This window comes from Pelobates fuscus, chromosome 4, assembly GCF_036172605.1.
Source record: "Pelobates fuscus isolate aPelFus1 chromosome 4, aPelFus1.pri, whole genome shotgun sequence".
Classification (NCBI taxonomy): domain Eukaryota; kingdom Metazoa; phylum Chordata; class Amphibia; order Anura; family Pelobatidae; genus Pelobates; species Pelobates fuscus.
In genome coordinates, this window is record NC_086320.1 from 260,000,726 (window position 1) to 260,025,916 (window position 25,191).

The 25,191-nt window shown below is 43.5% G+C and overlaps 2 protein-coding genes across 4 annotated transcripts in view; one reads left to right on the top strand and one right to left on the bottom strand.

The window, feature by feature from the left end:
* The window catches only part of NT5C3A (5'-nucleotidase, cytosolic IIIA), a 207,009-nt gene that overhangs the window by 104,728 nt on the left and 77,090 nt on the right, over positions 1-25,191 (bottom strand). The gene's annotated exons all lie outside the window — the stretch shown is intronic.
* BBS9 (Bardet-Biedl syndrome 9) overlaps positions 1-25,191 on the top strand; it is a 448,879-nt gene that overhangs the window by 10,146 nt on the left and 413,542 nt on the right. For all 3 annotated transcript variants that reach the window (XM_063452070.1, XM_063452069.1, XM_063452071.1), the window contains exons 2-3: positions 1,805-1,927; positions 6,214-6,364. In XM_063452070.1, the coding sequence (XP_063308140.1) occupies positions 1,816-1,927; positions 6,214-6,364 (263 nt within the window). In that variant the 5' untranslated portion in view covers positions 1,805-1,815. The remainder of the gene's footprint in view (positions 1-1,804; positions 1,928-6,213; positions 6,365-25,191) is intronic.

The window sequence follows — 25,191 nt, forward strand, 5'->3', positions numbered from 1 at the left end:
AAACGAAATGGAGTGGATTTTTAAATTAAACACCTTAATCCCCTACGGTCTCAATGCGGATTTTGAGATGTGCCATTTTTTTAAAGTAAGAATTTTAGGATGACAGGTTTTTAAAATGGGAATGCAGACTCTACCCTTCTCTCCTTTTATTCTTATGGTCGTATTTGAGAACTTTTTAAACCACTATTCTTTTTCCTTTTATGCAGCACATCAGCACAGCGGAATTTGTAGATAATGGTTTTATCTATTGTATTATTGAATTTGAGTACTAATGGACTGTACTATCCCTTACAATATTTCTAATTCTTTCTTATATAGAGATTTGTTTAATTGAAACTTTTAGGGGCTGGATTACCCCCCATAATAAACTCTAATCCTTTGTAAATAGTAGTATTCTATATATAAAGGTAACAATCCCTATGGGAAAGGTTGGAGTTTAGGAGCAATATACCAAACTGAGAGGCGAAAGAGAGACCATTTATTCAAAAGATATAAAGTTAATGTGTTTAATATAAGAATGTAATCATATGTCATTATGTGTACCAATTCCCCCGTTGCCATGCCAACCGACAATGCAGAGATCGTGAGTGCCGACCGCATAGCGATGACGTATCGGCACATAGACGGAAACCGGAAGTGACGGGCGGAGACGAACTGAAAGCGAGGCTTGGAACGCAGGGCGTCACCGTTTCCATGGTGAACGCCCGCGATTCAACAAGCCGGAAATCAATCACAATACCCACGAAGGGGTACTTATAGCAGGAGCCGGTCCAAAGAAGGAGCAAAGATTTTTCTCCAAACACCAGTTGAAGAAGCCAGATCGGCGAAACGCATCCTGGGGACCTTGTGAGGAAAGAGACTTTGACATTGGACTTTTTTTTGGCCATTTTAGTGGTATTTTATGTATAGATTTTATATTATATTATTTATACTTTTTTAATATATGATACAATAAATTGCTTATTATTTTTATACCACTTGTGGCATCTCCTGCTATTTTTACAAAGAAGGCTTGTAGTCCTTAACTACATACACGCTCAGACCAGAGCCGATGTGGAGGGCTCTGGGTTTGTAAGTACATATTTTACTTTTTGAATATCACCACTGGAACCCACAATATTGCACCATAGATGTCTGTGTTTTGACCTAGAAAACAAGTGACAAAGGAACAACCACCCAATAAGGGACCCTACAGGCGATTACAGTGAGCTATACATAAATAGCTCCTGAAAGTGTGAGTGGGCATATTTCCCTATTTTTTATACACCACTTATTCATATTACAGTATACACTATGTGTGGTTATTTTGCCTTTTGTCTTTAAGGTACAGCATACCTCCATTAGGACTCCTGTATTAAAATATTCTAAGGTAGAGGTATTGCTTTATATTCCGCACTTGATATCACGGGTTACATATTACTAGCGCTTCACCGACACCTTTCTATTTTTAAATAAGCTTTTCTACTAATCTATACATTTGCTAGCAAACCTGCTGGCAAAATGTACAGATAGAATTTAATGCTTAGTCTAATTAGAATATTTTGTTGGCGACATGACAGATACCCTTTAATTTGAAATTCACTTTGAATTCTCACTTTTGCAAATAGCCTTGTTATTCATTTTGATGGTTTATCAGCTTTTTGCAACAATAATAAATACATTGTTCTCATAATACTATTTTAACTGGTCATACTTGATTCCTGGGTATTCTATTTGTAAAGTACACAAATGAGTGATACATTATTTATGGTTACATTGATTTGGATAATGAATCTAATATATCACCTTTTTTTTTTTTTTTTAGCTTCTATAAAAATGTCACTATTCAAGGCTCGTGACTGGTGGTCCACTACACTAGGAGAGAATGAAGAATTTGACCAAGGATGCCTTTGTGTTGCTGATGTTGATAACAGTGGATCTGGCCATGGTAAATATGACAGATCTGTGGCCATAGAGCATGTGTGCACTATCTATGGAACAGAAAATAATGTTTCGTGGTAGACTTTTAAATGACAAATGAACAAACAAACTGTATTTATTAAAACTGTATTTTTGTAAAACAGATACTATAGTGTTAGGAATACAAATCTGTATTCCTTACACTATAGTGTCCTCTTGTCCTCCCCCCACCCCCCCTTTCCTCACAACCTTTGCACACAGCAGGCAAAGGGTTAAAACTTCTTTATCTACCCAATTCAAACGCCAATGTCCTTTGGTGCTGGGTTGGCGTTTCACCTCTTCCGGCGTCATCTGATAGGGGGACCTAATGCACATGCATGCCTATAGTGTCCCTTTAATGGTTTCATTATGTAAAATGTTGTATAAATTAATAATCCAACATTGAATGCCTAACTGTCCATGTTGCATTCCTATGTTATATGTTAGACAAATTACTAAGACTTCTTCAGTACAATTTTCACTACACTGTAATTGTTTATAAATATCAGATGAATTCCCATATGGTTTTTGAATTTGGTATAGTGCAGGGCTTGACAAATTTGCTTTGGCCAGAGCCAGCTAAAAAAAGTCATGAGCCAGATTTTTCAAAGTCAAAAATACAATTCGTAAAGGGAAACTATTCTCACCAGAACCATTTCAGATTAATGTAGTTGTTTTTAAGTATATAATATCCTGTCCCTGCACGTTTTTTTAATGTAAACACTGACTTTTCAGACAAAAGTCAGTGTTTACATTGCTAATTGGTAACTCCTCTAGTGACAGTTACCCAGACGGCTTATAGAGGTGCTTCCTAGGTAACTAAATGCATTCAGATGCTCACATCGCGGTCACGAGAGTGCGCTGTCTTCTGAGCCCTTCCTGCTCTGCTTCCATGCGCCGGAATATGACATCACTCCGGCTCCCAGCATTACTAAGCGGCGTGCAAGGGAGCTGAGCAGGAGGATTAGAGCTCCCTCACCGCCTCCACTGTGTGCCTGCCTGCCTGTCCGCCCACCAACCCAGCCCAGCAGCATTCAGGCCCACTTGACCACAGGGAAGAATCCACTTAAGCTCTCCCAGGTAGGGGGACTGGGTGGATTTAAATAAAAAAATAATAAATAAAAAGTGTGTCTCTGTCAGTGAATGTATGTCACTGTACACAATAGATTAGTGTTCAAACTCAAGGAAATCGGTCTAGATGAAAATGCTTGTTCTTGGGTAGAACATTGGCTTAAAAAGAGAGTACAAAGAGTTGTCATTAATGGTAAATTGTCAAGCTGGACAGAGGTGGCAAGTGGTGTCCCTCAGGGGTCTGTTCTGGGACTCCTTCTATTTAACATGTTTATAAATGATCTTGAAGACCGCATTGAAAGTCATGTTTCAGTGTTTGCAGATGTCACAAAACTTTGTAAAATAATACAATGTGAGCAAGATATTACATTGCTGTAGAGGGATTTAGATAGACTGGGGGACTGGGCACTCAAATGGCAGATGAAATTTAATGTTGAAAAATGCAAAGTTATGCACTTCGGCGTAAAGAATACACAAGCAACGTATACCCTTAATGGAAGCGAATTAGGGATAACAACACACGAAAAGGACTTGGGAATTGTTATAGACAACAAACTATGCAACAATGTGCAATGTCAATCAGCAGTGGCCAAGGCCAGTAAGGTATTGTCATGCATGAAAAAGGGCATTCATTCTCGGGACGAGAATACCATTTTGCCTCTTTATAAATCACTGGTAAGATCACATATTGAATATGCTGTGCAATTTTAGGCACCTGTTCTAAAGAAGGATATTATGGCACTAGAAAAAGTGCAGAGGCGGGCTACAAAATTAATAAAAGGAATGGAACATATCCGCTATGAAGAAAGGTTAACAAATTTAAACCTATTTAGTTTAGAAAAACGTCGCCTGAGAGGGGATATGATAACATACAAATACATATATATACAAATATATTCGGGGCTAATACAAACCATTGTGTGGAAATCTATACACAAACCGGACTTTACATAGGACACGAGGCCATGTGTTTAGACTGGAAGAAAGAAGATTTAGTCTAAGGCAAAGGAAAGGTTTTTGTTACTGTAAGAACAATCAGGATGTGGAATTCTCTGCCTGAAGAAGTGGTTTTATCAGAGTCCATACAGATGTTCAAACCGCTACTAGATGCATACTTGCAAAAACAGAATATTCAAGGATATAATTTTTCAATGTAGGGTAATAACTGCTTGATCCAAGGATAAATCTGACTGCCATTCTGGGGTCAAGAAGGATTTTTTTTCCTAACTTGTTGCAAAATTGTGCTTCAAACTGGTTATTTTTGCCTTCTTTTGGATCAACAGCAAAAAACAAATGTGTGGAAGGCTGAACTTGATGGACGCAAGTCTCTTTTCAGCTATGTAACTATGTATGTGTATGGGAGAGTGTGTGCCTTTGAGTAAGTGTGTTAGTGTGTAAACAGGTAGGGGTGGGGCAAATTTAGATTGGGGGTGCACAAGTCTTGTCATGCTTAGAGCAGCACAAATCCAAAATACACCACTGCTGACACACGCTCACTGACAGACACGCTCACACTCACTAACAGACACGCTCACTCACTCAAAAATGATTACTTTTTTTATTTTAATTTAAATCCACCCAGCCTTCCTACCTTTCGGAGAGCTGGAGTGGCTGCTTTCATCTCCCTGCCCTGCTCCCTAGCGCGCTGTTTAGTGACGCATGGCTGGGCTGACATGATAACCCGTCTTCCAACATCATTGGATGCATGATGGAGCAGAGCAGGAAAATTACAGCTCTCTCGTTGCCGCGCTCAGTCAGCTGCCCGTCTTCCTCAGGTTTCCATCGGTCACTGAATCTGACATAACATCTCCCACCCATCTGCCTTAGTGCCTCAGCCCATCATGAGCCAACCTGCACGTTTCCAATCTCAGGCAGCTAAAAGGATGCACAAATCCCAGGCGTGAGGACAAATTTCCTGGTCGCCGTGGTCACCTGTCGTCTGGGATGTGTCGAGCCCTGGTATAGGGGCTATGTTTGGACAGATAAAGAAAGAACAAGCATTCAAACTCAAAGGCTAGCACGGGCCAAATAAACAAGGTTTAAGTTTATGTGGGCCACAAAAAAAGTACTTTACATTTTCATAGAAGCGTAAGTTTATTTGGAAAAGTACAGTATGAAATAAATCTCAGCATCAGTCTCTACTAAACACCAGCACCCATCTCTACTAAACTCCTGCTCCTGTTTAAATTGAAATAAAAATGAATATTGGCCAATAAGCAGACTCCACTCACATTGCCGCTGCCAGTATGCAACCCCCAATGGCGCTGCCCAAACCCTGTGCCAAAGTGGATCGTCCCACTACTTCTTGAAACCCTATGAAGGACGTGGCGTTGCGTGCCTTTGTGCACCTCTAGGTCCTCCACTGTCCAGCCGCGGCTATCGCAACACTGACAGGCACACACTCACAAATCATTTTATTTATTTTTGATTGCTCCCTACTTTTGGGAGCTGGTGTGGGGCCTCTCCCTGGGGTCCAGTGGGGATCTTCTGTTTGGAGTTCTCCCTTCCTGCTCCTCATTGCTCACACACGCAGTTTAGTGATGCCAGGCTGGAATTATGGCATATTCCGGCACCTGGCATCACCACAGAGAGTAGACTTAAACTTCCGGCTGGGTAAATTTTTGAAGTGTAGGCATCTGGAATGTGGGGAGAGCAGGTGCTCACTCTACCTTAACCGTAAGCATGTCAAACTCGCGGCTCGCTGGGCAGCAAAGATATTCATTGTGAGCCGCATGCAACTTACGGACTGCGAGTTTGACATGCTTGATATACAGGTTTCCCTGTGATTCTGCAGAGTAGAGGTTTGGTATATAGTTGTAGAGGAATTTACCATTTACTTTAGTTGTAAAGACGTGTATAATGATGTCTTTGTCCAGAAACTGCAATGTTTTACATTTTCGGAGAGACATTATCTATGTATCAAAATCAAGTTGGTTAAAAAGTAGTGGTTTTGGTGCCAAGATGCTACTAATGTTAAGTCATTCAGGTTTATAAACTGAATTGAAAATGATCTGTATTGCAAATTAAATGAAGGCCGAACTGGAAAAGTCAGCATTGCTTCCAGATCAGATTCTTTGACCATGAATTTGAAATACACATTACATTTATATTATCAGTGACCATGAAAATGTTTTAATGTGACATACAATTGTAAGTAAATATTTGTGTGTGTGTATTAAATTCTGTTACTTTTTGTTTCCTCAGACAAAATAATTGTAGGCAGTTATAGTGGATTCCTCCGTATATTCTCTCCTCATCCTTTAAAAGCTGGTGAGGGCATTCAGGCTGAAGATTTATTGCTGGAAGTTCAGTTGCGGGATCCTATACTCCAAGTGGAAGTGGGGAAATTTGTTTCGTAAGTACAGTATTTGTGTTTAAATGATGTCTACAAGGGATGGTTAATTGGATGGATGTGCCATAACTCCTAGCTGCATCTCTCAAGACACAGGCTTGCATCACCTGTGCTGAGTGTTTGGGGAAAAGGAAAAAAAATGCTTACTTATAAGCCAGGTATTTGTCTTAAAGGGACATTCAAGCCTGCATTTATTGCTCTTTTTAATTATTATAAATCTTGTGTATCAAAAAAAAATATTAAAATGGTTCAAATTAAATGAGATGTGCTTACCATTTCACATTTAAAAACAATTATTAATGAGAAACTGCAAGAGGTTAATTGCATGTGTACGCACTGGACAGTCATTCTGTTGAGTTTGAGAAACACATATCCGTAGCGGTAGGTTTCTTGTTTTTCTCTTCTTGAAAGCAGTAGAACAGGGGCTTTTACAGTCAGTCTGTTATTTTTTTCAATTTACCGGTATTTATAGTTTACTGTTTTTATTGATGATTGGTCGAATGCACTATTGCCTGAATTGTCTCTGAAACGCAATGCAGATTTTCAGAATATTCATTAAGTACATCCTGCAACTTCATCCCTATATCCAGACATGCTCTTGTACACAGTACCCCTGTTTATTTTTTCAGGTGTGACGTATCATGTGTATTCTGGAGAAAGCAAGCAGCTCTGTGAATTAGCATTTGTCTGTTTGCCTGGCAGTCTATACTATTGCTTAGGCTTCTGAATGCTGACAGAGCACTCCAAACAGCACAGCGAAGTGACACTGAACCTACTTATGTCTAATCAATCTGAGGTTATTTTGGTAGTAGGAGCCTCTTTTAAAGGGCAGGTACAAGCACCAGTTTGCATAGAGCACTGTTTCCAAAGCAGCACAGAGCAATACATGTGCATGCATTTCATGACTTCACTGCTTCTTTATGAGAAAGATGTGATTTTAGCACAAATTGGTCACACCTTCACCAATCCTAGTCTTCTATACTCTCTGGGCCTAGAGAAATACCAGCCGTACTTGAGGTTTAGATGCCTCTATGGTAGAGGAAACCTCAGCTGTCTTGAGTTATAGACTTTGTGCATAAAAACGTTTTCTGTGGCATGGCACAGGTATAACTAATTAAACATTTTGAGACACTCCTTGGATAACATAAATTTAGGACAAGTTCTTGGTGGGTGTGTGTTAAACACTTTGTTTGCCTAATACATATTTCTCAAGCTTGATTAAATGCTAATCCATATATAAACCCCCTGCTCACTTTGCCTGCATGCATACAGCTATAACTCACCGATGAGTTCTTGGAGATGAAAACATTGTTTGTTGTGCAGAGTAGTTGTGACTGGAATTTATAATCTGGACCACCTTTGTGAGAGTAAAAACGTTCTAATGTAATCATGGGACGATTTAATCTGTAATACCACTGTGCACACCAGAGAAGATTTAAGACCAACACGTTATGCATTATGTAAATAATAAACAACAGGTAAACTGTCACTTTCTGGGATTTTTAAAATTACATTTACTTATCCTCTATATTAAATAAATGTATGTTTGTGAGTTATGAAAAAAAAAAAAAACTAATTGTGGAAAATAACACCACTATTTACTGAAGCATAATGCCTCCATCGTGGCTCATTGCTGCTCATTGTTATATGTTCTGCTGTTCTGCCCACTTCTGTGATTGACATTGTTTGTGGAGGTGAAGAATGGAAAAATGTTTGTTTCTCCTACAATGTATTGTGAGCCCTGACTTTGTCTCAGCTGAACAGCATTGTGATACCACTTGCTAATTTGTGTGTGTGTGTATGTATATATATATGTATATGTATATATACAATGCTCAAAAAAATAAAGGGAACACTTAAACAACACAATGTAACTGCAAGTCAATCACACTTCTGTGAAATCAAACTGTCCACTTAGGAAGCAACACAGAGTGACAATCAATTTCACATGCTGTTGTGCAAGTGGGATAGACAACAGGTGGAAATTACAGGCAATTAGCAAGATACTCCCAATAAAGGAGTGGTTCTGCAGGTGGTGACCACAGACCACTTCTCAGTTCCTATGCTTCCTGGCTGCTGTTTTGGTCACTTTTGAATGCTGGCGGTGCTTTCACTCTAGTGGTAGCATGAGACGGAGTCTACAACCCACACAAGTGGCTCAGGTAGTGCAGCTCATCCAGGATGGCACATCAATGCTAGCTGTGGCAAGAAGGTTTGCTGTGTCTGTCAGCGTAGTGTCCAGAGCATGGAGGCGATACCAGGAGACAGGCCAGTACATCAGGAGACGTGGAGGAGGTCGTAGGAGGGCAACAACCCAGCAGCAGGGCCGCTACCTCCGCCTTTGTGCAAGGAGGAACAGGAGGAGCACTGCCAGAGCCCTGCAAAATGACCTCCAGCAGGCCACAAATGTGCATGTGTCTGCTCAAACGGTCAGAAACGGACTCCATGAGGGTGGTATGAGGGCCTGACATCCACAGGTGGGGGCTGTGCTTACAGCCCAACACCGTGCAGGACGTTTGGCATTTGCCAGAGAACACCTAGATTGGCAAATTCGCCACTGGCGCCCTGTGCTCTTCACAGATGAAAGCAGGTTCACACTGAGCACATGTGACAGATGTGACAGAGTCTGGACACACTGTGGAAAACGTTCTGCTGCCTGCAACTTCCTCCAGCATGACCGGTTTGGCAGTGGGTCAGTAATGGTGTGGGGTGGCATTTCTTTGGGGGGCTGCACAGCCCTCCATGTGTTTGCCAGAGGTAGCCTGACTGCCATTAGGTACCGAGATGAGATCCTCAGACCCCTTGTGAGACCATATGCTGGTGCGGTTGGCCCTGGGTTCCTCCTACTGCAAGACAATTCTAGACCTCATGTGGCAGGAGTGTGTCAGCAGTTCCTGCAAGACGAAGGCATTGATGCGATGGACTGGCCCGCCCATTCCCCAGACTTGAATCCAATTGAGCATTTCTGGGACATCATGCCTCACTCCATCCACCGTCACGTTGCACAACAGACTGTCCAGGAGTTGGCATATGCTTTAGTCCAGGCCTGGGAGGAGATCCCTCAGGAGACCATCCGCCACCTTATCAGGAGCATGCACAGGCATTGTAGGGAGGTCATACAGGCACGTGGAGGCCACACACACTGCCGAGCCTCATTTTGAATTGTTTTAAGGACATTACATCAAAGTTGGATCAGCCTGTAGTGTGTTTTTCCACTTTAATTTTTAGTGTGACACCAAATCCAGACCTCCATGGGTTAAAAAATGTGCTTTCAATTTTTTTTTATTTTTGTGTGATTTTGTTGTCAGCACATTCAACTGTGTAAAGAACAAAGTATTTCAGAAGAATATTTAATTCATTCAGATCTAGGATGTGTTATTTGTGTGTTCCCTTTATTTTTTTGAGCTGTGTCTGTGTGTGTGTGTGTATTTATTTATTTTTATATATATTTTTTAAAGGTCAACAAAAGTTATAGATTATTGTGAAAAGTAGAAGATTCATAAAGATACTTACTAAATTTCCAACTAATGAGGTCCACATCTGATTCTCACTGAAAGCAGGAAATAACTTGAATGTTTCATACTGGAATTCTGTATTTTAAATGCCTTTTGCAAATGTAAAATACAACAATATAATTTGTAGACTTGGGCATTCGTATTCGTACGAATGGATTTTCGTACGAAAATATGCATTTTCGGTCATTCTTCCGAATACCGAATTACGAAAGGCTATACAAACTAAAGAACGAACAAACGAATAGCCGTTTGCCGAAAATCTTTCGTTTGTTCGTTCATTCGGCTTTTTGAATTATACTCTGGGTGAATTTACATTTTAGCACCTCTGTGTAATGTATTGCAATGCAAACTACCGAACGAGAGCATACTACCGAATTCAAACTACCGAATTCAAACTACCGAATTCAAACTACCGAACGCACAAACCATTCGTGCTTTTTCATTGCTTTACATGGGGATGGTAGAAAAACGAATGAACTAATGAACTAATGAATGAACTGATTTGCCTCAATTCGTGTATTAGTTCATTCGGATGCCTTCTTGTATGAATCAAAAAGGAGGGGTATGGGAGTGAGCTGATTTTCATTTATCTAATCAGCTCACTCCTTTGACATGATGCTGTAGGGGCTTATCCAATGGTGAGTGCTTTATCGTGGATTTAAAAAATAACTAAACAGCAGTATAAAAGCAGGCAGTGGATCTTTCTATGCCCTTCTTTGACTGAGTTTTGTTGTTGACACACTGTGCTTCTGTGCTGTGTTAGCCTCATTGCTTGTCTTAGAGATTTTCTGTGAGTGAGTCTTGGTGTGCCTACCAGTTCTCACTTGTTGAATTTGAGTCTATTGCTGAGAATTTTTTATTTTATTTTAGTGCTTTTTGAGAGCTGTGCTGCTGTCAGTGTGCCACACGGTGCCTGGCTGGCACTGCCAGTGCCTGCCTTCCCCCCCGCTTGCTTACTGCCTACAGCAACCAGGTATTACTTTTTAAATCTTTTTAAATCTGTTTATTTTTATTTAATCAAAATTAATTAGCTTAAATTGATTTAGATTTAGAGTAAAGGTAGAATCAGTCCAGTACTTTAGCGTAGTGGGCCTGAGGGCTTCTGCCCTAGGGGTAGACTAGCTTGTTAGCCTAGAAGAAAAGAAATCTAGTTTATCTGTTAATTATTTTTAGCAGCAAAGTGGATTTTTGTTAAATTGATTTTACAGAGGTGCTGCGTCATTTTGCAGGCAGTCAGTATAAAAGTTAAGTAATATTTTTTTATTCAGTTAATAGAATTAGCTTCAGTTTTAATTAAAACATTTTATTAAGTTGATAGAATTATCTTCAGTTTAGACTATATATTTGTTGTAGTACAGTCTCTTTGTGCTTTGTTAGAACAGAAAACACACTAGTCAATCAAACAGTCTATTTTTGTTTTACATTTTTCACACTTTTAGTGTCATTTTCTTTTTGTGCTCACATCAGCATCAGCAGTGAAGTTAACTGTTCTGACTGCTGTTGTGAAGAAATTCCTTTTTTCATTAACTGATTTTTATTAGTTCAGTTAGTGTGTTTGTTTAACAGCAATCAGTGAAGCTAACTGGTTGCTGTTTTTATTTGGTTCATTTTAGTTTCTGATTGACTGTGTGACTGTCCTAACCTAAGCTTCAAGGTAGCTGTAGTAAACCTTTTATTATTTTATTTTTCTAATATTAGTAAATTTTTTCATACGCTGTTTTTTGCAGTAGTCGAGCAGGGAGCACTTGTTGTTGGCAGACAGTGCAGTTTTGTATAGTTCCTCAGAAAGCACTAGAGTGAAGAAATCTGCCTCAGTACTAGTGTCTCTATTTTTTATCTGTGTTGATCTGTATATTAGCATAGCACCAAACTTCAAATAATCCTTTTTAATAAAAATATAAACGTTATTTTAAAAACACCACATAGTACATACATTACATTATCTCTTTCTTTTCTTTTCTTCAACTTCTTTTCTTACTATTTTAAAATTCTAAATGGATCCTCTTAAACGTTCATCCACTAGTAAAGTGAGGGAGGGTCAGTCAGCCACCACCACCACCAATACCACCGCCACCACAAGTAGTGGTAGTTTGAGTACGCAGCCTATGCGTCAGCCTAAGCGGTCAAGGAGTGCTGCTATGTCAGACTCACCACCTAGGAGGCCAAAGTCTGGTCAAGGAAAGGCAGTGGCACCAATAGCAGGCAGCAGTGCAGCAAGGCCCAGAATTGCAAGTCTTTTCTATGGCAAAGGGAAACCAGCAGGGCTTTTAAGGGTGAGCACTATGGCTACTAATACTAAAAACACAACTGGTAGTAGGAGTAGCCCAATAAGTAAGAGGAAGCGTGTTTTTCCCCAAGCATCTTCCAATACCACAAGCAGGCCTGTGAGTCGTGCTGCTAAGAAGCGTCCTTCTTGTACACGGAGGCTGTTTCCTAATCCCCCTCTCAAGACCACCACTTCCACCACCACCAGTGCTGCGCCTGCTTCTACCACTGACAGCGGCACCTCAGCACAGGAGTTGTTGCCATTGCCAATGCTACCCAGTGCTCCTAGTCCTATTATTCCTGGAGGTGATATCAGTCTTACCCCCAACCTTGCAGGAATTGCATTTAGTCTGGCTGATGAAGAGCTTGACTATGAGCCTGAGAATGAGGATGAGATAGTAGAGGAAAGTCAGAATTCTTCAGGGAGCAGTCCAACCTTTTCTCCTGCTACAAGTGCACATTTTTCCCCTTCCTCTCCACTTTCTCCAATAGTAGCACCTGCTACTTCAACCATTAGCAGACCACCACCACCACCACCACCACCACCACCACCACCACCACCCCCACCACCAATTATTACACCACCATTAGCAGCAGAATCCCGAAGGGCAAGTGCCAATGTTTTGCGCCGCAGCAAAGTTTGGGATCACTTTGAAAGTGTTGGAGATGGGCGCTTTGCAAAGTGCAAACTTTGTGGGAAGGAAGTTAGCAGGGGGAGAGTGTTGGGTCATCTCACCAGTGCAGGGATGAACCATCACCTTCGCAGCCATCACAAGGCTGTGTTATTGAGGGAAGAGGCAGAAAGTACTAGGGCAGGCAGCATAGCTTCTACTATTACAGTGTCCAGTACCATGGCAGCTAGGAGTGACATGGGAGGTGTTGCAGAGCCAAGAGCTACTGGTGCTGCCAGCCAACAACCAAGACTGGTTGGAGCATCACAATGCGTCCAGCCCACCCTGGAACAATTTGGGGGATTCCACTCCAGGGCTATGTCTAAACAGCAGGCCAATAAAATTACGCGACTTATTGGCCAGTTAATTGCTGTTGGGGGTGCTTCATTTTCTATGATAGAAGGGCAGCCTTTCAAACAGTTGATGGAGGCTGTGGCTCCACAATATCATCTTCCCTCACGCTCCACTTTCAGCAGGAGGATAGTCCCTTCACTTTACCGGTCCTGTGTTGGAGTAGTTAAAAGGGAGCTTTCGAAGGCTGCTGGTCAGTCTGTGCATTTTACCACAGATTTGTGGAGTGCACCAAGTGGCCAGCATGCCTTCCTTTCCCTGACAGCACACTGGTGGGAGCCTGGTGTGTCTCAGGAAGCTGCTGCTGCAACTTCAGCAGCAGTGTCTAGCAGAAAGGGAGGTGTATCTGATCAGCTGGGCTATCGCTCTTTCCTTCTCCATGCTGAAGTGATGGATGAAAAACACACTTCAGATAACATTCTGCAGGCAGTAAGGAGGATGGTGTCTCTTTGGGTTGGAGCGGAGGCAGGCACCAATGTAGAAGTGGGCTTTGTGGTTACTGATGGAGCTACAAATATGGTGAAAGCTCTGCGTGATGGCAACCTTGTTGGTGTGCGCTGTGCAGCGCACATTATCCATCTAGTAGTAAAGTCAGCAATCCCAGAAGGTAATAACAGAGTTTCCAGTGTGATTGAAAGGTGCAGGAGGATTGCTGGGCACTTCCACCGCAGTGTGAAGGCTAGCCAACTGTTGAGGCAGGAACAAGAGAAGGCAGGTCTTCCCACACACTGTCTACGACAAGATGTCAGTACACGGTGGAACTCTACTGTAGAGATGCTGGAGAGGATTTTAGAGCAGCAGAGGGCAATCCATAGTCTGTCATCAGACCAGTACATTGGTATTGGTTCTCCACTAGGTAGAGACGATTGGACAGTGATTGCTCAGCTAGTGGCAGTCCTGAAACCCTTCAGGGATGCCACTGAAAATTTAAGCTTGAACACTGCCAATCTGGGACAGGTAATCCCTGTTTTCACCCATCTAGGGAGCAAGATGGGTGTCTTCCTTGAACGCCAAGAGGTTGTTCAAGGTGATCCTTTACATCCTGATGTAGTAACTCTGGTCAGGAGGCTGAAGGATCAGCTTAAAGTTCGCCTACGTGAGCGATTGGATAATTCTCCTGAACTGATGCTAGCTTGCCTGTGTGATCCAAGGATTAAGGGAAAGCTTGCACTCAGATCCAATAACTTAACAAATTGGAGGGAGAAACTGATCCAGAGGGTGTGTGACTGGCAGCAAAAGAGGGGAATGCTGTATGAGGGAGTAGTTCAGCAGGAGGCTGAGATGTCGGCCACTTCTTGCAGAAGCAGTGGCACTACCACCACCACCACACAACTGAGTGGAGCAGCTGCATTTTGGGAAGAGTTGCTTGAGGATATAGTTGGACCCACTGAGAGTGCTAGCAGCAGACAGGAGAGCACTGCCTCAGAAATGGTCAGAGCGTACCTCTCTGAACCTCCTTTGCCCCATAATGTCGACCCTCTTAGCTATTGGGATGAGAAGAAGAGTGTGTGGCCTGCACTCTCATTGGTTGCGCAGGAGCTGCTTTCATGTCCGCCAACCACTGTCCCAAGTGAGCGTGTGTTTTCGGTAACCGGTAATATACTGAATCCACAGCGCTCACAAATGTCACCTCATCTCATGGAGCAGATTGCCTTTCTTAAATTTAATCTGCCTAAATTGGGGTACCCTGCTCTACACTTTGACTGTAATTGAGCTTAGGGTTTCTCAAATTTCTTTCTAGTTATATGGTTGTGTAGTGGATGATGTGTATGGTTGTGTAGTGGATGATGTGTATGGTTGTGTAGTGGATGATGTGTGTGTGGTTGTGTAGTGGATGATGTGTGTGGTTGTGTAGTGGATGATGTGTGTGGTTGTGTAGTGGATGATGTGTATGGTTGTGTAGTGGATGATGTGTGTGGTTGTGTAGTGGATGATGTGTATGGTTGTGTAGTGGATGATGTGTGTGGTTGTGTAGTGGATGATGTGTATGGTTGTGTAGTGGATGATGTGTATGGTTGTTTAGTGGATGATGTGTATGGTTGTGTAGTGGATGATGTGTGTGGTTGTGTAGTGGATGCTGTTTGTCTGTTTGATGTGTGTGTGTGTGTGTGTGTGTGTGTGTGTGTTGGATGTGTGACAAATGCTGCTGGGATTATTTTTTTTAATGTAGAATTTGTATAATTAAAAAAAAAAAAGTATTTCCCCCTCCTTGCCTCTTAACTGTAGCCTGTAGTTGGGGCAGCAAAGAGGAGCCCAGCAGACTCCCTCCACGTTCTCCCTCCTGCCAGCCACTGCTCTATGCGAGCCCAGCATGCTCTGCGTACTCCCTTAGCTACTGAGCTCTTGTTCCTGATCCTGCTTCCCTCTACAGAAGGAAGAGGTTCACCCACTAGAACCTGGTCATAAGTCCAGGGTGGATAGCAGACAGAGTGATTCCAGCCCAGCAGCGGCGGTTCATGAAGTCAGCGGTACTCATGGTGTCTACGGTGTTGATGGTCCTTTGGTGAGCGCTAGGAGCAACGTTTTTGGGGAGGGGGGCAGTAATGTATTGTGGAGGGGACAGTAATGTATTGGGGAGGGGGGCAGTAATGTATTTGGGGAAGGGGGCAGTAATGTATTGGGGAGGGGAGTAATGTATTTGGGGAGGGGGGCAGTAATGTATTGGGGAGGGTGCAGTTATGTATTGGGGAGGGGGGGCAGTAATGTATTTGGGGAAGGGGGCAGTAATGTATTGGGGAGGGGAGTAATGTATTTGGGGAGGGGGGCAGTAATGTATTGGGGAGGGGGCAGTAATGTATTGGGGAGGGGGCAGTAATGTATTGGGGAGGGGGGGCAGTAATGTATTTGGGGAAGGGGGCAGTAATGTATTGGGGAGGGGAGTAATGTATTTGGGGAGGGGGGCAGTAATGTATTGGGGAGGGGAGTAATGTATTTGGGGAGGGGGGCAGTAATGTATTGGGGAGGGGGCAGTAATGTATTGGGGAGGGGGGGCAGTAATGTATTTGGGGAAGGGGGCAGTAATGTATTGGGGAGGGTGCAGTTATGTATTTGGGGAGGGGCAGTAATGTATTGGGGAGGGTGCAGTAATGTATTGGGGAGGGGAGTAATGTATTTGGGGAGGGGGGCAGTAATGTATTGGGGAGGGTGCAGTTATGTATTTGGGGAGGGGCAGTAATGTATTTGGGGAGGGGCAGTAATGTATTGGGGAGGGTGCAGTAATGTATTGGGGAGGGTGCAGTAATGTATTGGGGAGGGGGGGCAGTAATGTATTTGGGGAAGGGGGCAGTAATGTATTGGGGAGGGGAGTAATGTATTTGGGGAGGGGGGCAGTAATGTATTGGGGAGGGGAGTAATGTATTTGGGGAGGGGGGCAGTAATGTATTGGGGAGGGTGCAGTTATGTATTTGGGGAGGGGCAGTAATGTATTGGGGAGGGTGCAGTAATGTATTGGGGAGGGTGCAGTAATGTATTGGGGAGGGGGGGCAGTAATGTATTTGGGGAAGGGGGCAGTAATGTATTGGGGAGGGGAGTAATGTATTTGGGGAGGGGGGCAGTAATGTATTGGGGAGGGGAGTAATGTATTTGGGGAGGGGGGCAGTAATGTATTGGGGAGGGGAGTAATGTATTTTGGGAGGGGGGGCAGTAATGTATTGGGGAGGGGGCAGTAATGTATTGGGGAGGGGGCAGTAATGTATTGGGGAGGGGGGGCAGTAATGTATTTGGGGAAGGGGGCAGTAATGTATTGGGGAGGGGGCAGTAATGTATTGGGGAGGGGGGGCAGTAATGTATTTGGGGAAGGGGGCAGTAATGTATTGGGGAGGGGGCAGTAATGTATTGGGGAGGGGGGGCAGTAATGTATTTGGGGAAGGGGGCAGTAATGTATTGGGGAGGGGAGTAATGTATTTGGGGAGGGGGGCAGTAATGTATTGGGGAGGGTGCAGTTATGTATTTGGGGAGGGGCAGTAATGTATTGGGGAGGGTGCAGTAATGTATTGGGGAGGGGAGTAATGTATTGGGGAGGGGGCAGTAATGTATTGGGGAGGGGAGTAATGTATTTGGGGAGGGGGGCAGTAATGTATTGGGGAGGGGAGTAATGTATTTTGGGAGGGGGGGCAGTAATGTATTGGGGAGGGGGCAGTAATGTATTGGGGAGGGGGCAGTAATGTATTGGGGAGGGGGGGCAGTAATGTATTTGGGGAAGGGGGCAGTAATGTATTGGGGAGGGGGCAGTAATGTATTGGGGAGGGGGGGCAGTAATGTATTTGGGGAAGGGGGCAGTAATGTATTGGGGAGGGGGCAGTAATGTATTGGGGAGGGGGGGCAGTAATGTATTTGGGGAAGGGGGCAGTAATGTATTGGGGAGGGGAGTAATGTATTTGGGGAGGGGGGCAGTAATGTATTGGGGAGGGTGCAGTTATGTATTTGGGGAGGGGCAGTAATGTATTGGGGAGGGTGCAGTAATGTATTGGGGAGGGGAGTAATGTATTGGGGAGGGGGCAGTAATGTATTGGGGAGGGGAGTAATGTATTGGGGAGGGGGCAGTAATGTATTGGGGAGGGGGGGCAGTAATGTATTGGGGAGGGGGGGCAGTAATGTATTGGGGAGGGCAGTAATGTATTTGGTGAGGGGCAGTAATGTATTTGGGGAGGGGGGCAGTAATGTATTGGGGAGGGGGCAGTAATGTATTGGGGAGGGTGCAGTTATGTATTTGGGGAGGGGCAGTAATGTATTGGGGAGGGTGCAGTAATGTATTGGGGAGGGGGCAGTAATGTATTGGGGAGGGAGGGCAGTAATATATTGGGGGGCAGTAATGTATTGGGGAGGGGAACAAGGGGGTCAGCAATGTATTAGGGGAGGGGGGTCAGCAGTATATTAGAGCAGGGGGGTGACAGCAGTATATTAGGGGGAGGGGGGCCAGCAGTGTATTGGATAGGGGGAGGGGGGATGAGAAAGATCTGACTTGGGAATTTGAGATGAGGCAATGATTACATTTTTTACATTGATATTTGTGGCCCAATTAATATTTTATATCTATGGGTTAATCTCATAAGAGCAGACATTAGACTGTGAGAGTAGGACCTGCCAAAGATTGGGTACATTGACGTTGTGGCAGGCTTATGCAATGTATGATCATATAATGTAACTAAATCCCCATTATTTTTATTTGCCTAGATTAGGTGTTTTTAAAAAAACTTTTAAAAACTAATAAAATCTGTCAACATTGAAGTTGCTGTTTAGTAGATAGGAGAGTGCGCTGGATCTTGTGTATTGTTTATTGTATAATATGGCCCCCAGCAGCACTCCATTTAAGCATGTTCAGGTGAGTGCAACCGTCCCCCATGTTTCATATATATATATATATATTTGGGAGTCTAGCCAACTCCTTGGTTTTGCACCCCTCCCTGTTACAGGTGCCTCATCTCATGTCCCTATTTAGCCTTGTACTGCAGGGAGTCTCAGATGGAATTTTTTCCCAAGTTAGTTTGTTAATCTCATTAGAGCAGACATTAGACTGTTAGAGTAGGACCTGCCAAAGATGGGGTACATTGACGTTGTGGCAGGCTTATGCAATGTATGATCATATAATGTAACTAAACCACCATTATTTTTATTTGCCTAGATTAGGTGTTTTTAAAAAAAACTTTTACAAACTAATAAAATCTGTCAACATTGAAGTTCCTGTTTAGTGGATAGGAGAGTGCGCTGGATCTTGTGTATTGTTTATTGTATGTATTGTAATGTGCACACTTCCTTTAAGTCCCGCCGGAAACTGGAACCTGAAATTGAAGTTCCAGTACCGCGTTGCGCGCTGAACACCGGCCCGCGCTTCAAGACAGGTAAGTAAATATGGTATATCGGCGTATAACACGCACACATCATTTCCCACCTATATTCAGGGAGAAAAAGTGCGTGTTATATGCCGATAAATACGGTATATTTTTCGTTCAAGTTTGTTTGTGTGTGTGTATATGTAATGTATATGTATATGTATATGTATATGTATATATATATATATATATATATATATATATACACCCACACACACACACCATTAAAGAAAAGAGGAGTCAGAAGTTGTAATCTAATATTTTTTTTTATTAGAAAAGCAAGTGGGAGAAGCAACGAAGCAGAGAAAGCCCAGGTTGTTAGGAGCAGTCCTGGGAGGATATAGTGCAGAGGAGAATAACCAATGTATATTCAGGGGAAGGATAGGGAAAACCAGGAGAAAATTGAGAATATAACAACCTATAATGAACAGCGTCAGTTGTGTTCACATTGTGGATGATAATGAGAAATAAACATCTGAGTGCATTATTCCCGCAGATATCTATTCATCATCATCATCCCTTCTGGGAAGACCCTGCGCACGTTGTTCACGAACTAGGCTATCTACATCAGCAAGGGTTATGCCCAAATTATGGGCAGCTTGCGCGCGCATTAAAATGCACTCTTCCTCCCTCATTTCCATGAAGCGCTGACCATTTTGCTGCAAGCAAACCATTGCTGATGTAAATTGCCTAACGCCCTCATTCAAAATGCTTGACATGGAGCGTACCTCGGTTACCACATTCTGCAAAAGTTCTCGCAGATATTCCCTATCCTGCTGTATGGACGTGTCCGGTTCAGCTTGACGAGCCGGGCTCGTCGCATACAGCGCAGCCATCGTTGGAGGAAGTTGCGGCAACTGTTCTTCGGCCACTGATGTCTCTGAATCAGGATCCACTGCTGTTAGGGTAATGGTACCCTCCTCTTGCAGGGGGAGAGTACCATCAGAACCTATAAGGGAAAACAGAGAAAGAACATTGTTAGCATGTGTCATATGTTGCAATGCTTACTATTATCTGTACAACAATATTATTTAAACTTGGAAATAAGATATATGCAGTCATGCTATTAATTTAATATTATGTCTATGTATAGTTATGCATCTTTGTCCCCCCTAGCCCTTTTTCAGTCTATTTGTGGCCTCTCAACGCATTTCTTTGTGCCCACCTCCCTTTCCTTCGAATCTCACTACATGTATCGTGTCCGAGCGTCCCCAGGTAGAGAATCTCCTGTTTCTTCTGCATGACAGGAAGTTGAGTGCAACAATCAGCTTCCTGTCATGCAAAAGAAACAGGAGATTCTCTACCTGGGGACACTCGGACACGATACATGTAGTGAGATTAGAAGGAAAGGGAGGTGGGCACAAAGAAATGCGTTGAGAGGCCAAGTAGATGGTACAGAAGATCATCCACGTGGTACACTCAGCCACAGTACATAAAGTTAACAGAAGGAGAGGAGCGATGTGCGCCCCCCCACCCCTGCTGGTCACCCAGACATTGAGCCCCCTGGCCAGTGCGCCCTAGGTAGACGGCTAGTTTGCCTAGCGGTCGACCCGGCCCTGATTGTTACATAAACTAGTATGCATGTAAAGAAAATGTGTACAGTTAAAGCATTTTTTACTTACGCTCAGCAGTGGATCCCTGTTCCTGGACACCAGTGGCCGGCTGTTGGAGGGAAACCACACTCATACGTGGTGAAGGAACATCGACAAGTTGCGGATGGTCTGAAATACATGTATGTGATAAATTAACTTCATATACAGTAAAATCATACGTGTGTGTGTATGTTTAAATGCACGCACACACACACACATATATAACATTCATCTTACAATGCTATGCAAATACTTACCAGAGGAAAGTGAAGCCAGGCGCATTTCCAGGGAGACAGGAGGTGAACCTGCTGCCCTGCTCTCCATGGAGACCACATCTCCTGCAGTTCCTGGTGCCTCTTCAGGGGATTGAGGGGCTTGCACTGATGGCATAGAAAACACAAATTGGAGGGTTAACACAAGAAAACTGATATATGTACATTTTGACTGACAAATATGAATTTAAAGGAGCACTATAGGCACCCAGACCACTTCAGCTCAATGAAGTGGTCTGGATGCCAGGTCCCTCTAGTTTAAAGCCTGCAGCTGAAAACATAGCAGTTCTAGAGAAACTGCTGTTTCACTGAGGGTTAATCCAGCCTCTAGTGCCTGTCTCACTGACAGCCACTAGAGGCGTTTCTGCGATTCTCACTGTGAAAATTACAGTGAGAAGATGCTGGAAGTCCATAGGATAGCATTGAGTAATGCTTTCCTGTGGGCGGTTTGAATGCGTGCACGGCTCTTGCTGCGCATTCGGAGCTGACGTCGGCAGAGAGAGGAGTGTTCCCCAGCGCCGAGGGAGCCCGGTGCTGGAGAAAGGTAAGTGGCTGAAGTGGGAAGGGCACCACGAGAGTGGGGGGGACCTAATTACCCTATAGTGCCAGGAAAACGAGTTTCTTTTATTGGCACTATAGTGGTCCTTTAACAACATACCTTCAGATGTTTCAGTGCCAGTTGTCCCCTCAATCCCAAGGATGTTGTCTCTTCCCAGGAACTGCAGGAGCTCCTCTTCATAGGGCAGCAGGTTCGGTTCTTTGTCTTGTGAACCACCTCCTGTCTTCCTGGAGGCGGCTGCTGCCTTCACCTTCCTCTTCACCATCCGCCTGATGTCGTAGTAACTGCAATGACATGTGTGATTGATTAATTACTTTAATATGTTTCTATATATATGTATACCGACATGTTTAAAGGGATACTATAGGCACCCAGAACAATTCTGCACATTGAAGTGGTCTGGGTTCAGTGTCCCAATTATTGCAACTGCAATAATTATCTTTAGGGGTTAACTCCACCTCTTGTGGATGTCTGATGGATGTGTCGCGCGCATGCACAGTACACCCATCCGATTGCTATATCTGAATGGTAGTACTTTGTGTGCTGTCATTCTCATTATCCCTGCACTGACTGAGTACTACCATTTTCATTATCCATGCACTGACTGTCAGTGCAGGGATAATGAGAATGGTAGTACTTGGTCAGTGCAGGGATAATGATAATGGTAGTACTTAGTCAGTGCAGGGATAATGAGAATGTTAGTACTTTGTGTGCTGCAATTCTCATTATCCCTGCACTGACTAAGTACTACCATTCCCATTATCCCTGCACTGACTAAGTACTACCATTCCCATTACCCCTGCACTGACTAAGTACTACCATTCCCATTATCCCTGCACTGACTGAGTGAGTACTACCATTTTCATTATCCCTGCACTGACTGTCAGTACTACCATCCTCATTATCCCTGCACTGACTAAGTACTACCATCCTCATTATCCCTGCACTGACAGTCAGTGCAGGAATAAATGAGAATGACAGAACGCAGTCAGTGCAGGGATAATGGGAATGGTAGTACTTAGTCAGTGCAGGGATAATGAGAATGGCAGCACACAAAGTACTACCATTCTCATTATCCCTACACTGACTGAGTACTACCATTCTCATTATCCCTACACTGACTGAGTACTACCATTCTCATTATCCCTGCACTGACTGAGTACTACCATCCTCATTATCCCTGCACTGACTGAGTACTACCATCCTCATTATCCCTGCACTGACAGTCAGTGCAGGAATAAATGAGAATGACAGAACGCAGTCAGTGCAGGGATAATGAGAATGGTAGTACTTTGTGTGCTGTAATTCTCATTATCCCTGCACTGACTAAGTACTACCATTCCCATTATCCCTGCACTGACTGAGTGAGTACTACCATTTTCATTATCCCTGCACTGACTGTCAGTGCAGGGATAATGAGAATGTTAGTACTTTGTGTGCTGTCATTCTCATTATCCCTGCACTAAGTCATACTGTTACAAATTGCTATTTGTAACTGGCCCTTTAAATGATAAATTGCCCTGCTTCCCTGGATTGTGTAGAAGCCTATTTGCCAGCCTCCTTCCTCATGACTATGGCCCCTGGAAGATTGTGCCCCTGAAAACTTATGGACTTTTATTGGGTGTGTATGGCCCTTTAAGAACCGTCTGGGGGACATATTGTGACTTTGCTGAACAATGTCCCTTTAAGACTATGTCCCCAGACCTGTAAAATAACTTGCCCCTGGCTTTCCCCCACTTGGTTCAGTAAATATGGCTTACTGAACCAAGTATTACACAGGCAGACCACCCAGAAGCTAAAGTGTGCAGGCAATTTACCTCCCAAGCTGTGAGGTTACTGCAGGTTAATTGCACGTGGCGGCGGCCATCTTGGTTTCCTCGAATGCGGTCAGCGGTGTATGCTAAAGATTCTGTGGAACTGAAATCGGCTACACATTTTGCCGAACACCGCTGACCCTTACCTTCTCCCATACGGAACTTGCAGCTCCAGAGACTAAGTCCCGTTCGAAATGGGACTTAGTCGTTTTTTCGCATGAAATTGACCGACCGCACAGCCCAAATCTATGGAACTGTTTTGGGCAGGAAATTGTGCTTGCGGTCGGTCATAAAGGACTTCCAGCTAACTTTTGATCCACTGGGGGGATTTGGCTGATTTTTGGAAGTGTTTATGTTTGATGTATGCTGAGTCTGACTGTCAGTGCAGGGATAATGAGAATGGTAGTACTTTGTGTGCTGTCATTCTCATTATCCCTGCACTGACTTAAGTACTACCATTCCCATTATCCCTGCACTGACTAAGTACTACCATTCCCATTATCCCTGCACTGACTGAGTGAGTACTACCATTTTCATTATCCCTGCACTGACTGTCAGTACTACCATTCTCATTATCCCTGCACTGACTAAGTACTACCATCCTCATTATCCCTGCACTGACTAAGTACTACCATCCTCATTATCCCTGCACTGACAGTCAGTGCAGGAATAAATGAGAATGACAGAACGCAGTCAGTGCAGGGATAATGAGAATGGTAGTACTTAAGTCAGTGCAGGGATAATGAGAATGACAGCACACAAAGTACTACCATTCTCATTATCCCTGCACTGACAGTCAGTGCATGGATAATGAGAATGAAGGAACACAAAGTACTATCATTCTCATTATCCCTGCACTGACAGTCAGTGCATGGATAATGAAAATGGTAGTACTCAGTCAGTGCAGGGATAATGGGAATGGTAGTACTTAGTCAGTGCAGGGATAATGAGAATGGCAGCACACAAAGTACTACCATTCTCATTATCCCTACACTGACTGAGTACTACCATTCTCATTATCCCTACACTGACTGAGTACTACCATTCTCATTATCCCTGCACTGACTGAGTACTACCATCCTCATTATCCCTGCACTGACTGAGTACTACCATCCTCATTATCCCTGCACTGACAGTCAGTGCAGGAATAAATGAGAATGACAGAACGCAGTCAGTGCAGGGATAATGAGAATGGTAGTACTTTGTGTGCTGTAATTCTCATTATCCCTGCACTGACTAAGTACTACCATTCCCATTATCCCTGCACTGACTGAGTGAGTACTACCATTTTCATTATCCCTGCACTGACAGTCAGATAATGAGAATGGTAGTACTTTGTGTGCTGTCATTCTCATTATCCCTGCACTGACTGCGTTCTGTCATTCTCATTTATTCCTGCACTGACTGTCAGTGCAGGGATAATGAGGATGGTAGTACTCAGTCAGTGCAGGGATATTGACGATGGTAGTACTCAGTCAGTGCAGGGATAATGAGAATGTTAGTACTTTGTGTGCTGTCATTCTCATTATCCCTGCACTAAGTCATACTGTTACAAATTGCTATTTGTAACTGGCCCTTTAAATGATAAATTGCCCTGCTTCCCTGGATTGTGTAGAAGCCTATTTGCCAGCCTCCTTCCTCATGACTATGGCCCCTGGAAGATTGTGCCCCTGAAAACTTATGGACTTTTATTGGGTGTGTATGGCCCTTTAAGAACCGTCTGGGGGACATATTGTGACTTTGCTGAACAATGTCCCTTTAAGACTATGTCCCCAGACCTGTAAAATAACTTGCCCCTGGCTTTCTCCCACTTGGTTCAGTAAATAGGGCTTACTGAACCAAGTACCACACAGGCAGACCACCCAGAAGTTAAAGTGTGCAGGCAATTTACCTCCCAGGCTGTGAGGTTACTGCAGGTTAATTGCACGTGGCGGCGGCCATCTTGGTTTCCTCAAATGCGGTC